The sequence below is a fragment of the Balaenoptera borealis genome (genome assembly GCF_965194805.1).
Source record: "Balaenoptera borealis genome assembly, chromosome: 6".
Taxonomy (NCBI): Eukaryota; Metazoa; Chordata; class Mammalia; order Artiodactyla; family Balaenopteridae; genus Balaenoptera; species Balaenoptera borealis.
In genome coordinates, this window is record NC_138863.1 from 66,229,829 (window position 1) to 66,247,909 (window position 18,081).

The 18,081-nt window shown below is 34.8% G+C and overlaps 1 protein-coding gene across 1 annotated transcript in view; it reads left to right on the forward strand.

The window, feature by feature from the left end:
- The window catches only part of LOC309630280 (sodium channel protein type 1 subunit alpha-like), a 95,720-nt gene that overhangs the window by 70,212 nt on the left and 7,427 nt on the right, over positions 1-18,081 (forward strand). The window contains exon 2 of the mRNA XM_082395380.1: positions 11,400-11,712. Coding sequence (XP_082251506.1) covers positions 11,449-11,712 — 264 coding nt within the window. The 5' untranslated portion in view covers positions 11,400-11,448. The remainder of the gene's footprint in view (positions 1-11,399; positions 11,713-18,081) is intronic.

Sequence of the window (18,081 nt, forward strand, 5' to 3'; positions counted from 1 at the left end):
TTGCACTCTTTGTGTTAACTTTGCATTAGCATCTGAAGTAAAGATAGAAACATAGAAAATATTCAACACAGCAAGAAATGATGTTGTCAGTTTGAACAAAGTAGTTTATTGATATTGGATCAACAAAGGCACTAGGGAATTTACTGAATTTTGTAGCTTGTAGTTCATTATTAGGGTGTTCTGAAAAATACTCTTGAAATGAATGAATGTACATGTAGACATATGTTAGGTATGTGACCTTGTTTTAAATGTAATCTGCATATAGCATGAAAATTTAGGGGTGGTTAATAAAGTTTTGAAAGAATGTAAATGTTTTAAACACGCAGATGAAATATGTTGTGTAGTTAATCCCAGTTGTAATACTAAAAATTGGTCTTATTAAAAAACACATGAAATAAAGACTTTAATTATAAACATACCAAACCCAATTATTTCTAGAAAATAAATTCATAAAACAATATTTCCTAGGCTTGTGAAATTCTATGTAAAAGCAGTTTCTTTCTTGGGTGTTAAGAAATAATGATGTGAGATCACAACCATAAGAATAACATTTTGCCTAGTTATTTTTATTATTATTGGCAGTAACATTCTCTTGTAAAGTGGGTGGCAGAAACACCACAAAAATCAACTGAAACACTTCCTCACGAACTGCCACGCCCAGATGGATTATGTCCCCAGAATAGTAATGGGACGCTGTAAGGAGCTGGCAGTAATTTTGGCAAGCGTCTGTTTGGTTTCTCCTCAGTTTGAGAATCAAACCATTTTAAAGACAGAATTGCAAATATATGAATTTTCCCCACTTCATATTATATAGTGTAAGGTGGTCAAGGCACATCAACTATCCACATAATGTTGGATAGTTATGTTATAATTTTGGTTAGAAAACCTTTGATTGGGGCTGATGAATTACACAAAGTGATCTGCTCAGTGGTAAATAGATATAGGTTTAGCAAAACATAAAAAAGTTACAGAAGTAAAATATAAATTGACTGTGGAAAGATAATTCATCAGGTTTCAAACCTGCATAATACAATTTCTAAATTTAAATATTATGATCACCTTTTTTTGGTGTCTTGTGTTTTTCAGATTTTTAAAGACAGTTTCCATTTCTGCCAAAATACTTCATTTACTAGATTTGTTTTGGGTTTTTCCAAGAAATGTAATTCATTGAATGAATACTAGTTTAACATGGCTACTTGTATTATATTTGCATACATTTTATTTAAGTTTAAAATCATGTATATTCTTGAAAATCATCTCGTAACTATTAGAAATGGGCAGGCACTGGTTTGGAAATCAGGAAATAAACTTCTGAATCCAGTTCATTAATAACCTAGTGACCCTGGACAAATCATATATTTATTTTGGAAGTAAGAAGCACGCAAAATCTAAACAAAGAAATGTCAATTTGCCTTTGATGCAGTTTGTTTTCTATTAAATGAGAGGGATGGATTAGATGATTTCTAACTTTCCTTTCAACGTTTGCTATTTCTTGATTTTATGATTTACTTGTCTTTGATTGTCTTAAAGTAACTTACTTAACCTTTCAGAAGTTCAGAGGTTGAGGCAAACTAATTCTCCTCTGCCTGAAAGCCTGTCCTGTAAACTCGAGGGACCTCTTCCACATCAACATTAAAATATGATTATATGAAGGATTACATATAGTATGTACACTTGTCTGTCAGGAAAAACTTAAAAGTGACAACCTGAGAAAACATCAGACTGTATGTTTAGTTTACTTATCAATTAGTCAATTGATTTTTTTCCCCTGTAAATCTCTTCCAGGGTCAGATAAGGTATAAAATAATAGTAATTATTCTAATAGATCATAATGGCAGCAGTAGAAATTTGGAGGAAAAGGTGAGAAAATTTTCTTACCACGTTGGGGCGAGGGGGCACAGCAAGTGGAGAGGCGAATTATTTTTAGGCGTTAAAAACAACATGGAATTTAAGGCCGTTGTTGAACCAAAAAAATTCCATGAGAAGTTACCTCATTTATATTATTCCTCACCTAAATCCACAATCGCATCAGAATGAAAAGTTGTGGAAGTTGGGAATCTTTTAAGGGGAACATTAAATAACATCTCTTTTTCTCACCCAGATTCTGAACCAAAGAGAAAAATTAGCAGTGGACTAAGAAAGATAAGTGATAAAATATCACCTTATAGCTTCATAGAAGTTTGTTTGGAGGGCATAGCTGTGTAGTCACGGACAGAGGTGCTCCCCAAAAGAAGTTGCATAGTAATTAACTTATAAAAGGCCAAATTTCTTCAAGTACAAAGCATTGATAAGGTTGCCTTCATGTTTAAGACTTTTATGTGAAATGCCACACTGAAAATGAAATGCTTGATATGAGTTATTGTAGATATTTCTCTTTGGGTGGAAAAATTCAGATGCCCAAAGATGTCTGAACTGTGAGACGTCATGAGTTAAGTTTATTTTAATTGAAGCTCCTCTATCTGTACTATGCAGCTAACCAAAACCATATTGGTCACCAGTCCAAGCTATCTCAGGAAAATATGTTGGCTGTGATAAATGCTTACTCAAGTCCAATATGCAATGCATGTGTAATCTTCTAAGGGGAAGAGAGATATGAAGCGTCAAGAAGCAAAACCTCATCTGGTAATAAAACTTATTATAATAATATATGTAATGAATTAGGAAAATCTTAGAAACAGTACAGAATATTATCATCATTAACTCTCTAATCTTACAAAGGCCTCCAAGAATGTGTAATATTTCACTAAAATGTAATTCTAATGCTTTTGATTTAGCTCCCCCTTTTTATATCAGTTTGGATTTTTATATCAGTTTGGAGTCATCAGGATGTATCATTTCTTTCATTTATACTTGTACATTCTAATAAATTTTCCCCTTATTCTTCTTTCGCCCACATTAATTAATATCATTTATGCTATTGCTATTACTTGACTATTTCTTTCCACTCACAAATTCTACTTTGCTTTTTTACAACCTTTTTTGTTTCACAGCCTCTGGTTTCCATTTATTTTCTTTTGGATTTTTTTTTTCTTATCTTCTTTAGGATTTCATATCTAATTGGCTTCTACTTTTGTTTTGCTTGTCTTCCTAAAGAATTCTTCTTCTTCCATTTTTCTATTGCCCGCTACACTACTTATTCCCAACTTTTAAAAAATTCTTTCAGATTTGCTATCTGTTGTAATACACTTCCTGGTTGTTTTTGTTCCCAGCTGTGGTTACTTAGTTATTTCTCTCTCTCTTCTTTAGTTCTCTTTTTCATTTTGTCTAAATGCATATTCATATTCATTTTGAAAATATTTATGTCTCTTCAAAGTCTTTTCTCACCAAGAAAGTTATATTGTTTTGTCTCCTTTGAAAGGAGAAAGAGCTCCTCTGTCAACCCAAAGACGTATTTAAATGCTGGTTCTCATGTAAAGAGAAAAGTGTAAGCTAAAACTACAACCACAGATTTTGTGAGTTCCCACCCCCATATCTGATGAGGTATAATTTCATAAATTAGGACCATTTGAAGTATTCAGTTATAAATGTTTACACTGAAGAGTGAAGTTCCCTTTCAAGGGTAAATGAAAAACTCATGATTTATTTCTCTATTTTTTAGTAAAGTATGTACAGATTCCAAATATGATTTAGAACTTTTTCTATAATGTTACTGATAAAATATTAATATTTAATTATATTTGGCAGTTTTTAGATATTCCATAAGTAAACTTATGGGATAGATTATAATTTTTAAAATGTCTTTTATTCTTGTAATTAATGTAATATAAAAATTTTTAAGATAATATTTGAATATAAGGTCTACTTAGAGTTGAAGAAACAATTTCATTAACCTCAGCATGATGTCATTATAATATGGGTTAAATTGCTCATATATAAATGTAATTCCAGTGTCTAAGCTAATTTGTAATTTTATGTAATGCATTTGAAGTGATCATATTTGTCAGTGTAAAATGCTTTTCTTCTATCTTCCTGGTTGTTTACTTCTCCGGTTAGCACTAACAGCCAGTAATCAGGGAGATTTTCCTGGAGGGCTTTTCTCAAATGGACTATTTCTGGAGAAGAGGAAGGTTTTAGTCACTGTTTTGTTCTATCCACACACTTCACGGACAATGATCTCTAATATGGCACTCCCTCTGAAAGGCAGTGGTTGGCCAAAATGGTCATATATATTTAAAATACATCTATAGACAAAACCTAAACATATACACATTAAGGAAAGTGTTAAAGCAGTGAAATGGATGAAACCAAATGTATGGGCAAAGACATACCAGATAAATGCAGATGAGAAAAAAGTAGGAGCCATGACATGATATCAGACAAAGATGTCTTCAGAGGGAAAGAAATTCAAGTGAGATGAGGACTATTTAAGGTAATAAAGGCTTCAACCCACTGCAAAGATTGGATTATAACCAATGTCTACACATCAAATAATATAGCATTAAAATTCATAGAACAAAAATTACAGGAACTATAAGCAGAATAGAAACACATTAAAAATAGACTTTAATTCACCTTTCACAACTCTTAATAGATCAACTAGAACAAAAACATGTGCATATAGAAAGTCTAAATAAGTAAGAATAAAGGTAAACTTAACTGAGATATGTTGAACTCTATAGCTTTAAAACAAAGAATAAGCTTGTTTTCTGTGTTCTTGGTGAAGTCACTTAAAAAATAACCTTTATTACAACAAAAAGGAAATCTCATATATTCCAACAGACAAAAATGATACAAGCTACATTATTGGATTATAATGCAATTAAACTAAACACAAATAAACAAATTACTGAAAAAAATCTATCATTTGGAAATTTTAAGCACTTTATCTTCCACAGCTCTCACAGTAAAGAGGAATTTGAAACTGAAGTTCATTTTAAGAATTTTCTGGTTATTTTTGTGTGTTTATTTTTCCATATAAATTTTCAAAGAAATTTGTATAATTCTAAAATTTTCTTGTTATTTTTGTGGGGGTTGCATTTACCTTATTAATTTAGGGAATTTTTGTATCTTTATTATATAGTATTCCTATCCAAGAATAGGATATGCTTTCCTACCCATTTGTATTTCTTTCTAGGTTTATTCAAAGTTTTTAAGAAATTCTTACACAGTACTTAGGAAATTTTCATCAATTGTATTTTCCTCCTTTTAAATAGACTATTTTTTAGGTCCACAGCAAAACTGAGCAGGAAGTAGAGTTCCTATATATGCCCAGCTCCCACACAAGCACTGTTCACTAGCAACATCCCACACCAGAGTGGTACATTTGTTACAATTGATGAGCCTACATTGACACATCATTATCACCCAAAGTCTAGTTTACATTAGGCTTCACCCTTGGTGTTGAAAATTCTATGAGTTTGGACAAATGTATAATGACATTTACCCATCATTATAATATCATACAGAGCAGTTTCGCTACCCTAAAAATCCTCTGTGCTCTACCTATTCAACTTTCCTTTCCCTCTAACCCCTGGCAACCACTGAGCTTTTTACTGTCTTCATAGTTTTGCCTTTTCCAAATTGCTATATATTTGGAATCATACAGTATGTAACCTTTTCAGACTGGCTTCTTCCACTTAATAATACATGCATTTAAGTTTCTTCCATGTTATTTCATGGCTTGATAGCTCATTTCTTTTCAGTGCTAAATGATATTCCATTGTCTAGATGTACCACAGTTTATTTATTCGTTCACCTACTGGTTGTGTCCACATTTTGGCAAGTATGAATAGAGCTGCTCTAAGCAGCCATGTGTAGGCATTTGTATGGACGTAAGATTTCAGCTCATTTGGGTAAACACCAAGGAAGACAACTGCTGGATCATATGCGAAGAGTAAGTTTTGTTTTGTAATAAATTGACAAAATTTCTTCCAAACTGTACAATTTGGCATTCCAAATAGCAATGACTGAGAGTTCCTGTCATTCCACATCCTTGCCAGCATTTTGTGTTGTCAGTGTTCTGGATTTTGGCCATTCTAATAGGTAGGTAGTTGTATCTCATCATTGTTTTAATTTACACTTCCCTGATGATACATGATATGGAGCATCTTTTCATATGCTTATTTGCCATCCGTATTCCTTCTTTAGTGAGGTGTTTGTTAAGGTCTTTGACCCATTTTTAAATTAAGTTGCTTGTTTTCTTATTGTTGAGCTTTAAGAGTTCTTTGTATATTGTGGATAACAGTCCTTTATCAGCTTTTGTCTTTTGCAGATATTTTCTCCCAGTCTGTGGATTGCCTTCTCATTTTCTTGATATTGTCTTTCATAGAGCAGAAGTTTTTAATTCTAAGGAAGTACAGCTTATCAATTATTTTTTTCATAGATCATGCTTTTTGTGTTTATTTAAAAAGTCATTACCTTGCCCAAGATTATCTACTTTTTCTTCTATGTTATCTGCTAGGCATTGTATAGTTTTGCATTTTACATTTAGGTCTGTGATCCATTTTAGGTTAATTTTTGTGAAGGGTATATGGTCTGTGTCTAGATTCTTTTTTTTTTTTTTTTGCATGTGGATGTCCAATTGTTCCAGCACCATTTGTTGGAAATAATTATCTTTTCTCCATTGTATTGCCTTTGCTCCTTTATCAAAGATCAGTTGACTGTATTCATGTTGGTCTATTTCTGGGCTTTCTGTTCTGTTCTGTTGATCTATTTATCTAGTCTTTAACCAATACCACACTTTCTTGATGTGAAGCTGTAGCTTCTTGAAGTCAGATACTGTCAATTATCCAACATTTTTGTTCTCCTTCACTATTTTATTGTCTATTTTGGGTCTTTTGCTTCTCCATATAAATTTGCGAATCAGTTTGTCAGTATCCACAAAATAATTTGACTGAGATTTCATTGATCAGTAGATCAATGGACAAATAGAGATCAATTTGGGAAGAATTGACATCTTTATAATATTGAATCTTTCTACTCATGAACAGGAATATCTCCATTTATCTAGTTAGTACTGTGATTTCTTTGACCAGTTTTATATTTTTCCTCATCTAGACCTTGAACGTAATCTGTTAAATTTATACCTAAGTATTTCTTTGAGGGGAGTGCTAATCTGAATGGTTTTGTGTTTTTAATTTCTAATTCCACTTGTTCATTGCTGGTATATAGGAAAGTGATTGACTTTTGTATATTAACCTTCTATCCTGCAACCTTGCTATAATTGCTTATTAGTTCTAGGAGTTCTTTTGTTAATTCTTTTGGATTTTTCTATATAGACAATTGTGTGATCAGCAAACAAAGACATTTTTATTTCTTTCTTCTCAATCTGTATACCTTTTACTTCCTTTTCTTGGCTTATTGCATTAACTAGGACTTCCAGTATGATGTTGAAAAGTGGTGAGAGGGTACATCCTTGCCATGTTTCTAATCTGAGTGGGAAAGCTTCTAGTTTCTTCTATTGTATTTTTAAACTTGTGTTTTTCCTATAAAGAAAATCTATTGAGTTTTTTGTTACCTTTGAACTCAAACACCTCAATTCTTTCACCACTTTTAGGAATTTTTCATATGTTTCTATTGAGTTTTCTAGGCATACAATCATATAATATGCAAATAACTGTATTTTACTTCCTTCATCCTTATTAAATAGTATAATTGTTTCTCATATCTAATTGGATTTGTTTGTATAGTGTTGATTTTTTTCTTAACTTTAATGAAAATATATCTAGGGTTTGTAAAGTTTGTTGTTGATTTTGGGGGTTTTATATATATATATATATATATATATATATATATATATATATATAGTGCATTAGTGGAGAAGTTAGCTTATTCAGTAATTAATGTTTGGACAACTAGAAAAAATGCATCTCTACCTCACTCCAGATAGAAAACAAATTCCAAATAGATCAAAGATTTAAATTTATAAAACTAAGCCATAAAAATGACAAAAATTCAAGAAGAAAACATGATATGTGATATGTCCCTCCACACTTCCAGGGACATGGATGCTTTCCTGAGCATGACACAAAATCTAGAAACCAAAGAAGAATTAGAGTTTGATCATCACATAACATTAAACATTTTTTAATTAAAATGTTTTTAATCTGTAGCATAAAACACCATAAAGTCAAAATACATACACTGTATGTTTTTTAAAAGCCCCCATATCCCAAAATTAAATGGTTCATGTTGTATTTAAAAGGTGCTATAGATTAAAAAGGAAAAGAAAATGAAAATGAAAACATGGACCGTTATTTAACTAGGCAGTCACAGAAAAGAAAATATAGCTCTTAAACATATGCCCATATAAGTTCAACTTTTCTCATTTTAAGACAAATGCAAATTAAAACAATTATATGACCTCATTTTTGCCTCAGTCAGGTTGAACGTATTGAAAGTATGATAACACATTATGTGGTGAGAATGGAGATGAGCAGGCACTGTGTTACATTGTTGTCAGGAGAATCAATTGGTTCAACCTTCAGAGAGAGTTATTTTGTGATAATATCAAAATTAAAGATTCACTTTTTGCACAAATTCCAACTTTAGAAATTGATAACGTAAATATATTCACATATATGTGAAAGTATGTGTTTAAAATATATTAATTGCAGCTCTATTTATAATAACAAAAGACTGAAAACAACCTGAATACCCATAACTAGGTAATTGATTCAATAAATTATAGTATGTACAAAAAATGGAAAACCATGCAGCTGATAAAAAGAGTTGAATCTATGAAAACTGATAAGGAATGAACTCTAATATATATTTTAAGTGAAAAATGCAGGGTGCAGAAAAGTTTGTATTGCAAGATATTCTATGTATGTGCTTTTTTGTTTTTGTTTTTGTTTTTTAAAGCTTCTTTCTTTCTTTCTTTATTTATTTTTGGCTGTGTTGGGTCTTCGTATCTGTGCGAGGGCTTTCTCTAGTTGCGGCGAGCGGGGACCACTCTTCATCGCGGTGCGCGGGCCTCACTGTCGTGGCCTCTCTTGTTGTGGAGCACAGGCTCCAGACGCGCAGGCTCAGTAGTTGTGGCTCACGGGCCTAGTTGCTCCGCGGCATGTGGGATCTTCCCAGACCAGGGCTCTAACCCATGTTGCCTGCATTGGCAGGTGGATTCTTAACCACTGCGCCACCAGGGAAGCCCTATATATGTGTTTTTAAACAGAAAATGTGTGAGTATACATACACCCATGTGATTAGCACATACCTATTACATATCTGGAAAAATATATGTAGACAGATAACAGTGGTTACCGCTGGGACCAAGAATTGATTGTTGGAGAACAACATGGAAGGGAAAATTTACACTGCTTTTTTTTTAATGTTTTGAATTTATATCATTTACACATGCTTTTTATCAAAAAACTAATTAGTTAAAAATAAAAACATACATACATTGATGTTATAAAACTTCCCTTAGAAAATGCACCATGCTTGTTATCCCTAAACTTTTACTTCCAAATAAATAAATGCCAGTATTTTTCTGATGCCTTATGGGAGCAGTAAAATTTTAAGGCAAAATATTCTTTTTCCATTGACTTAAATTTACTGGTTTAATTTTTCTATTCTTCTAGGCCCTAAGCCGAATTGCAGGTAGATTGTAAGAAACTCTGAAAGTTTTATTAGTTCACTTAATGGATGGAGAATACAAATTTAGACTTCCATACCTCCTTGTTTCTGGTCACCCCCTAAAAAATATGGTCATAAACCTCACAGCAATGGGAATCTCCTTCATTGAAATTTGAGATACCTATAAGACCTCTCAAAAGATAGTTATGGCAGCAGTTTTATTATTGCAGTTCATATACACCAAAGCTGCAATTAACTGTATCATAGCTTGCTGACTTTATTATTATTATTATTATTTTTTGGCTGCTTTGGGTCTTCGTTGCTGTGCAGCTTTCTCTAGTTGTGGTGAGTGGGGACTACTCTTTGTTGCGGTGCTCGGGCTTCTCATTGCAGTGGCTTCTCACTGCAGTGGCTTCTCTTGTTGCAGAGCACGGCCTCTAGGCGCACAGGCTCAGTAATTGTGGCATGCAGGCTTAGTTGCTCCACAGCACGTGGGATCTTCCCGGACCAGGCATCGAACCTGTGTCCCCTGCATTGGCAGGCGGATTCTTAACCACTGCGCCACCAGGGAAGTCCCAGCTTGCTGACTTTAATGAGTTAATGCAGTGTCCAAATAAAACGTGTGGCCAAATGATAGCTTAGGCTCTGAGAAGTTTTGGCTCAGTAATATCTGTGAAATTTGAGCTGATATTAAATATGCCTTAAAACAATACATTTGGGATTTGGCCTCGGGCATCAGATCAAGTCTGACTGCTACACAGAGTCGAGTGTTTTGCCTCGGGTCCTCATATGTTTCTCACTATAGGACTATAGAATCAGCAAGAATATCATTATTGCTTTAGTGAAGGAAAACCTCAGTTCCTATTTAACTTACGGAACTGTCTTCTTTCCGATTATTTTATTTTCCTGAAATAAGAGAATCCTGCTATCTCCTGCACCTACAGCTATCTTCTCCCACCTGCAGCCCAATCTAGTAATTTCTTCCCAGCCTCGCCTTTCTCTCATTCTTAGTCATCTAAATGGCATCTGTCTAACCTTGGACCGTCTCTTTCTGTACGCGTTTAAGTAAGCCAACCCTAGCATGGCTGATGATGTGACAGGTCACAGTTCCAGTTGTCTGTATCTCAGAATAGATGAAGGCTCAATCAGGACAGCAGTGGCTGTTTGACTGGTCATTAAGTCTGGCTGCAGCAAACTGTTCTGACCGGCTTGGCCAGGAGCCATTTGTGCGGATTAGAGGGTTGGATTTTATATCCTCTCAGAGACAACTCCCTTTCCACTTCAGCCTGTTGATGAGCTAACCATGGTCTCTGTGGGGCTACATCCTCATCTTCTGGGTGGCTCACAGAGTGAACAGCCCATTTGGGACAGGGTGGTATTTAGCTAATGTACTTTAATTAAGGCTATACTTGAACTACTTTCTTAAGTTATGGCACAGTTCCTGTCTCGGCAAAGCACAAGAATTAATAAACATGGGACATTTAACAAACCCGAGATAGAAAACATGTTTGTTAAGCCAAACTCATAGAGGCAGAAAGTAGAATGGTGTTTGCCAGAAGCTGGGGAAGGGGGAAATGGAGAGTTGCTATTTATTGGGCATAAAGTTTCAGTTATGTAAGATGAATAAATTCTAGAGAGCTGCTGTACGACTTCGTGCCTATAGTTGACAATACTGTCTTGCATACTTAAAAATTTGTTAAAAGTGTCATGTTAAGGATCTCAAGTTAAATGTTCTTACTACAAAAAAAGAATTTATATTTAGTAATTCCATTTGGATTTAATTGGAAACGAACATTTCAATCCTCTAGCTCTTATTTCATGACAGGAGTTTGTAGATATTAAGATCTCTTAATCTCCTTAAAATATCTGTATTTTTTTTTTAGGACTTTCATATGCAGAGTAAATGGTGATTAAAATGTGCAGGATGACAAGATGGAGCAAACAGTGCTTGTACCACCAGGACCTGACAGCTTCAGCTTCTTCACCAGAGAATCTCTTGCAGCTATTGAAAGACGCATTGCAGAAGAAAAGGCTAAGAATCCCAAACCAGACAAGAAAGATGATCACGAACATGGCCCAAAGCCAAATAGTGACTTGGAAGCTGGAAAGAACCTTCCTTTTATTTATGGAGACATCCCTCCAGGGATGGTGTCAGAGCCGCTGGAGGACCTGGACCCGTACTATATCAATAAAAAAGTGAGTGTGTTTTATCTGGCATATTTTGCTGCTAATTGCCTTACAGTATACCTTGGACTGTTATAGCACCAACACATGCTAAGTTAGCACAAAGCCTAAGTATCCTTCTGTTTAGGAAATAAAACACATTTGCATATGTTTTATGCATATACATGACAAATAAGTTGATTATATCATAACAGATGGAGCTGTCCCAAATGCACCACGATAGATACCTAAAAATAAATGTATGTTGTAGGCAGCTAACTTAACAAATTAAAAACTTCTCCCCAGAGATTGTATTTACAGTTTATGGGTTTTCTGTACTTGAAAATCTTGAAATTATCACAAATTATAAAGACCTCAAAAATATTGGTATTCATTTCTCATGGAACGAAATTTGATGCCACAAGCGTTTTCAGTTTCTATATTATATATAAATACTATGTTATATATAATATATCAGTTAACTTCCTGAATAAACTTTTTTTCATTGGGAAAAAACATTCCTATACAAACTATAGTTTAAAAATTTATTTAATCTTTTGGTGGAAATATATTGATATTGGTAAGGATGACCAAAAGTGTAGTATTCTGAAGAGCATATAAATGATATTTGAATATCCATGCTTGAAATGAAAATAGTAAGCACCCAGCCTTTCATTATGACCATGATTTCACCAAACCAAGAAGAAAAGTGTAGAAAAAGATAAAATCAAAAAAGATTACTGTATTGATTTTAGATTAAATTTATGACTAGTTAATTTGCAATATTTTATTATCCTTTTCACCTAGAACAATATGTTTGTGAACTCGGTGGAAAGGTACAGCACAAAGATTGTAATTAAGCAAATGAAATCTTTTAGTTAAACATGGGCCTTAAAAATACCCCCAAAACGTTTAGGGATGTTTTTGGTTGCTGGCACAGTTATCGTGTTAGTTTTTATCAAGTGCATAAGTTTGGAATTTTAGTATTTGGATTCGAGACAGTTTTGTAAATACATTCTCATTGACTACTACAACTTTCAGAGGTAAAAACCTCATTATGTTCAGATTTTTTTAAAAAACTTTTCAGGATATAGCCAGCTTAAGTGTAACACACTTTTCCTTTTTAAAAACTGATTTGACCATTTTACTGTGAAGGAAGAGATTAATAATTTTCCATAGATTCATTATCTTTTATTTAACTTTGCTTATTAACATTGTATTATTAAATCTTAGTAGGTAAGCCATTATCTGTTTTATAACTTCCATTTAAGTTATGAGAAAAATTGAATTTTATCATTAAATCACTCCTTTGGAAATTAATTTAATATGATATCTGAAAAGCTAAAACCCAAATTAAGCAGACTACGAGGGGTTTATTTGTATAAAAAAAGTAAAAATGTGGATAATCCAACTATTCATACGTTTTAACTTATTTAAAATTACTCTATTATTGAATAATGACTCTGATGTGTTCTAGGCAGAAATTCATTAACACTAAAGTATGTTACTTTATTTATAGCCATTGGACATAGCCAATCTATTTAGAGCTGCTATTACAGTGGGTTAGTGGGCTCCATGCTCAGCAGGCATTTTACTGCCCCCAGATATCCAGCCCCCACCTCTCCAGTAGTAATCACCATCTAAAAATTATTAAAGCCACCCAGAGTCTACCACTTCATCAAACAGGGCTGAAGTCTAGCATCCCATCTCCTGTGCTGTGTCCTTATCTATAAAACAATAAATGCATACATTGAGAAAGACCAAACTGATGCGTGTTGACAAGGGCAGCTATTCTTCAAGTAGAAACGAGATCATCCAATTAATCTTTTCCTTTAAATTAAAGAGTTTTTAGACTGATAAAAGTTGTCATCTAGAGGGAATGTTCCCAAACAAAGCCGTCCACAATTGGTTTATAATGAATGAGATATAACAAAGGATATAAAGGCAGATGGAAAACAAAATGATGCAAACCCATCCAAATAGTTAAAAGAAAGGTCTTAAAACTGAGGGTAAAAGACCAATCCTGAAGGAATGACTATTCAGATTCTTGTGCTGAAGTAACCCTTATAAACTTTGTTAGCTTCACATTCAAACTTGCCTTTAGCATCTTCTGTCCTTATCTTCAAATGCACATTGTGTGAGGAAGGAAAAATATTTTGGTATTTTGGAACAAATCACAGAGTGAAAGTAGCACAACCTGATAAGAGAAATATTGTTATCAGGAAGGAGGTTTCCCCAAAGTGAGGCACATCCATTGCTTTCACATTGAGCTGACATCCAGCAAGTCTCCAAATGTAAGTCATTCAACAGAAATACAAGTGAAACTTTTTGCAGGACTGAAATCCTTAAAAACTAACATGGCATGCTTAGGACATGATTGAGCTATGTGTTGGAAATTTCCTTCTTTTGCATTTTCATGTTTTATAACTTTCTATGGTTGTGTGTACACTCTTTCTAGTCTTAAATTTTCCTTCATAATTGGATTATTTCAGTATGGAGGAATAGTCTTAAATTCTGAATTAGCTTCCTCTGATTGAAGCTGGAATCCTTAGAAAAATAATAACCTTTTAAAAATAATGAATATTTCTTTTGCTACTTGATGACCAATTTCACTTTAGTGACTTGAGTATCTGAGGATGGCAGTACACATGCACAGTACTCCCAGCATAGATAAAGGGTCTAATGATGGAAATGTCACTGGGGAAAATGCTTCTTAGGATGAAATTTCCCACCATCACTGATATTGGGGATGTGCATTTTATTGCCTGAGTGGGTTGTAATATGCAAATATTAATCAGACTAGTGACTCCCCTAAGGCTTAACTCAAGCACAATACTTAATATGTCCTTTGTATGTATATACCAAGTCTCTGGTTTCTTTCTTAAAAATATATAGAATAAACAAAGCAAGCTTATTACAAAAAATGGTTGCAGAATCTATGTTAAGTTTTAGGTTAAAGTACAGTGGTGCATATATATAACGAATCTACATGTAAGGAATAGAAAGGATGCCAACCCCAGTGAAGCTCTCTGTGATCTTCTGCGAAGACAATGTCAGTGAGCTTATGAAAATGTCACTGCTGATGGTATATTTTCAGATGGCACATGCCCACATATTTTTATCTTCTTTGCCCTAGCTTAAAATGTACAAATTATATAATGTTCAAATTTTCTGTTGAAATTGTTAAAATAATTTAATCCATGGTCAGTGATATTGTGGTAGTAACTCGAGAAATAGTAGCAACCATCTCGTGAACACTCGTGGTTCATAGAAGCACTTCCAGACCCTCAGATGTTTTAAGCCTTCAGGAGTCTGAGGTAAGAACTAAGGAGTAAAATAACAGTGCTATCAGAGGAGAGTCACAGAATTTTCCATACGATGTTAGCTCTAGTCCCGTGATCTTCAGAACATGATTCCAGGTTGGGTTCCTTTGTTTGTTTATTTACTTTAGCAGTGTGACAAGGCACATTTTAGCTTGTGAACACACCTTTATTTCCTCATGGGATTTTTTTTTTCACAGTTTCCTTTCATAGCTTTGGTTGATTTTGCACCATTTGGCTATACATTCAAATTCTTCACCCACTCTTTATTGCAGAAAACTTCTTCCTTCTCATGTTCTCTTAAAATTACAGATGACTCATTAGTACCATGGAAGAAAATATCCTTTTGACAGTGTGACAGGGTACTGGAAATAGAATGAGGTATGTTAGATCTGTAGTGAAAATGCATGTTTGTTAATTATGGAATGTAGAAATGTATCCATTTAAAAATGTGCTCTTTCCTTGATTGTCTCTTCGACGTTTAAAGACAATTTATTCTCCCTTTTTATCAGCTCTTCTAAAGAGATGCATGCTCCCTCTTTACTGGGGCTGCATGAAGAATCATACAGGAACTTGTGATTTTAAATTCATGCCTGGTTTGTCATTCCACAGGAGTTTTTAATTGTTACATGGGGTAGGGAGAGTTGTTTGTTTTGTTTTTAATTGGGATTAGGGAGTTTTTCTTGGAAAAGGAGTTTAAAAGAAAATCATAAAAGTAGATGGTAAAAGCTCAGGATTCCATGAATTGTCATATTCATGATTTTTCTTTGTATATCATTAGCTCTTCTAGAATTACCAGTCACCCAGGCTCTCCCTTACTTGCAAGGCACTACAGTTTACTTCCAAATCTTTCTCTTACCCATTCATTATTTCTTCCTTATGTTCCTTTCTTCTTTGTCACCTCCCCTTCTCTGCCTCAGAAACAATCCCAAAGTGATGAGGATGGTAGTAAAATAATGACTGCATTTATTAAGTACCTGCCATATTAATAAGTTTCCCTTCAAGTGAAAGTGACCAAAAACCAACAGAAACTAGTTTTTGAAAACAAACTAAGCAACAAACAAGTAAATGTATGTGTGGGGTAAATCTGGTCTTAATATCAAAGGATCCAGTACCTAAAACAACATCATCAGGACACAGTCCTTTTCCATTTTTGGTTCTACTTTCACCTATGCTGGCTGCATTCACAGGCTGGCTCTTCCCACAAGATGATAGAAATAGCCACCAGTAGCATGAAACTAACATCCTACAGCCTAGTAACCCCAAGAAAAAGAGCTCTCTTTTTCTTCAAAATTTCTTGCAAAAGTCCTGAAATTCAGTCTAATTAGGTCACATGGCCGCTTCTGAACCAATCACTGTAACCAAGGGTTTGTGATGCTCTCATTGGCCAGATCAGCATCATATGTTGACCAGTGTTGCCAAGGGGTGGGTCAGCTCCATCCAAGCCACATGGCCAGACAATGAGGCAGAGGTTTTCTCTAAAAGGAAGAGATGGAGACTTTGAAGAAGGTGTGCTAGGCAAGCAAAAACAGTAGCTCTGCCCTATGCACTGTGCATTAGGAAATTTACAGTTCTTAATTAACTGACATGTCCTTCCAAGATAATTCTTATCTTTGTTTTAAAATGATGAAAGAAGATGTGGTACATATCTACAATGCAATATTACTCAGCCATAAAAAGGAACGAAACTGGGTCATTTGTTGAGACGTGGATGGATCTAGAGACTGTCATACAGAGTGAAGGAAGTCAGAAAGAGAAAAACAAATATCGTATATTAATGCATGTATGTGGAACGTAGAAAAATGGTACAGATGAACCGGTTTACAGGGCAGAAATTGAGACACAGATGTAGAGAACAAACGTATGGCTGCCAAGGGAGGAAAGCCACAGGGGGGTGGGGAAGGTGGTGTGATGAATTGGGCGATTGGGATTGACGTGTATACACTGATGTGTATAAAATTGATGACTAAAAAAATAAAATAAAATAAAATGATGAAACTGAGATAAAGTTAATTTTCCTAAGATCATAAAGCTATTAAGTAACAGATCCATCAGCTTCCGTGGCTCATCACCATGCTACTCTGGGTTTGCAGTTGTCACACTAATGATACCAGTGGAGAAGAGAAGTCAGTGATTGATAGACTCTAAATAAGCCTGTCACTGCTTTTCCTGCCCCTCCACTTATGCCACTTTGCCAGCTGTACTCCTCATCTCTTAGGCTGGCAATATTTCCCAAACCTGACTTATTGCTTTACTACTTCTGCTCAATCAGGGGCATCCCCTGCCTTTATAAAAACTAAAATCTTTGAGACTCAGGGGGTCTGGATCAGCTTCTAAAATAATTAGAGAAGTACATTTCCCACCAGATTCTAATAGGGTGATAAGCACCTTTTTTTCAAAGAGGACAGATTCAGGAAACTTAAGTTGTATGCCTCTGTAAAGAAATGGCATTTATATTGGGATCTCAAAGGTAGAAAGAAGGGAGAGAAGACTTCCAGGGAAAGGGAATAGCCCATAAGAAGACATGTAATATAGCAGGACTGTAATAAGTAAAAGGCGAGTAAGATGTGATTGGGGAGGTGGGCCTGGGGCTAGATCAAGGCACCTTTTACGACATCTTAAAGAGTTCGAAGTTTAAGGGCAAAATGAATTCTCCGAAGACTTTGGGTAGAGAAGTGACAATGTCCACTTCACATTTTTTCTTTTTTAATAAATTTATTTATTTTTGGCTGTGTTGGGTCTTCGTTGCTGCACCCGGGCTTTCTCTAGTTGCAGCGAGCGGGGGCTACTCTTCATTGCGGTGCATGGACTTCTTATTGTGGTGGCTTCTCTTGTTGCGGAGCACGGGCTCTAGGTGCGTGGGCTTCAGTAGTTGTGGCACGCGGGCTCAGTAGCTGGCGCGCACGGGATTAGTTGCTCCACGGCATGTGGGATCTTCCCGGGCTAGGGCTCGAACCCGTGTCCCCTGCGTTGGCAGGCAGATTCTTAACCACTACACCACCAGGAAAGTCCCCGCTTCACATTTTTAAAGATCAAACTGGGAGTCTTTATGGAGGCTTGGTCTAGATTTTTGACAATGAAG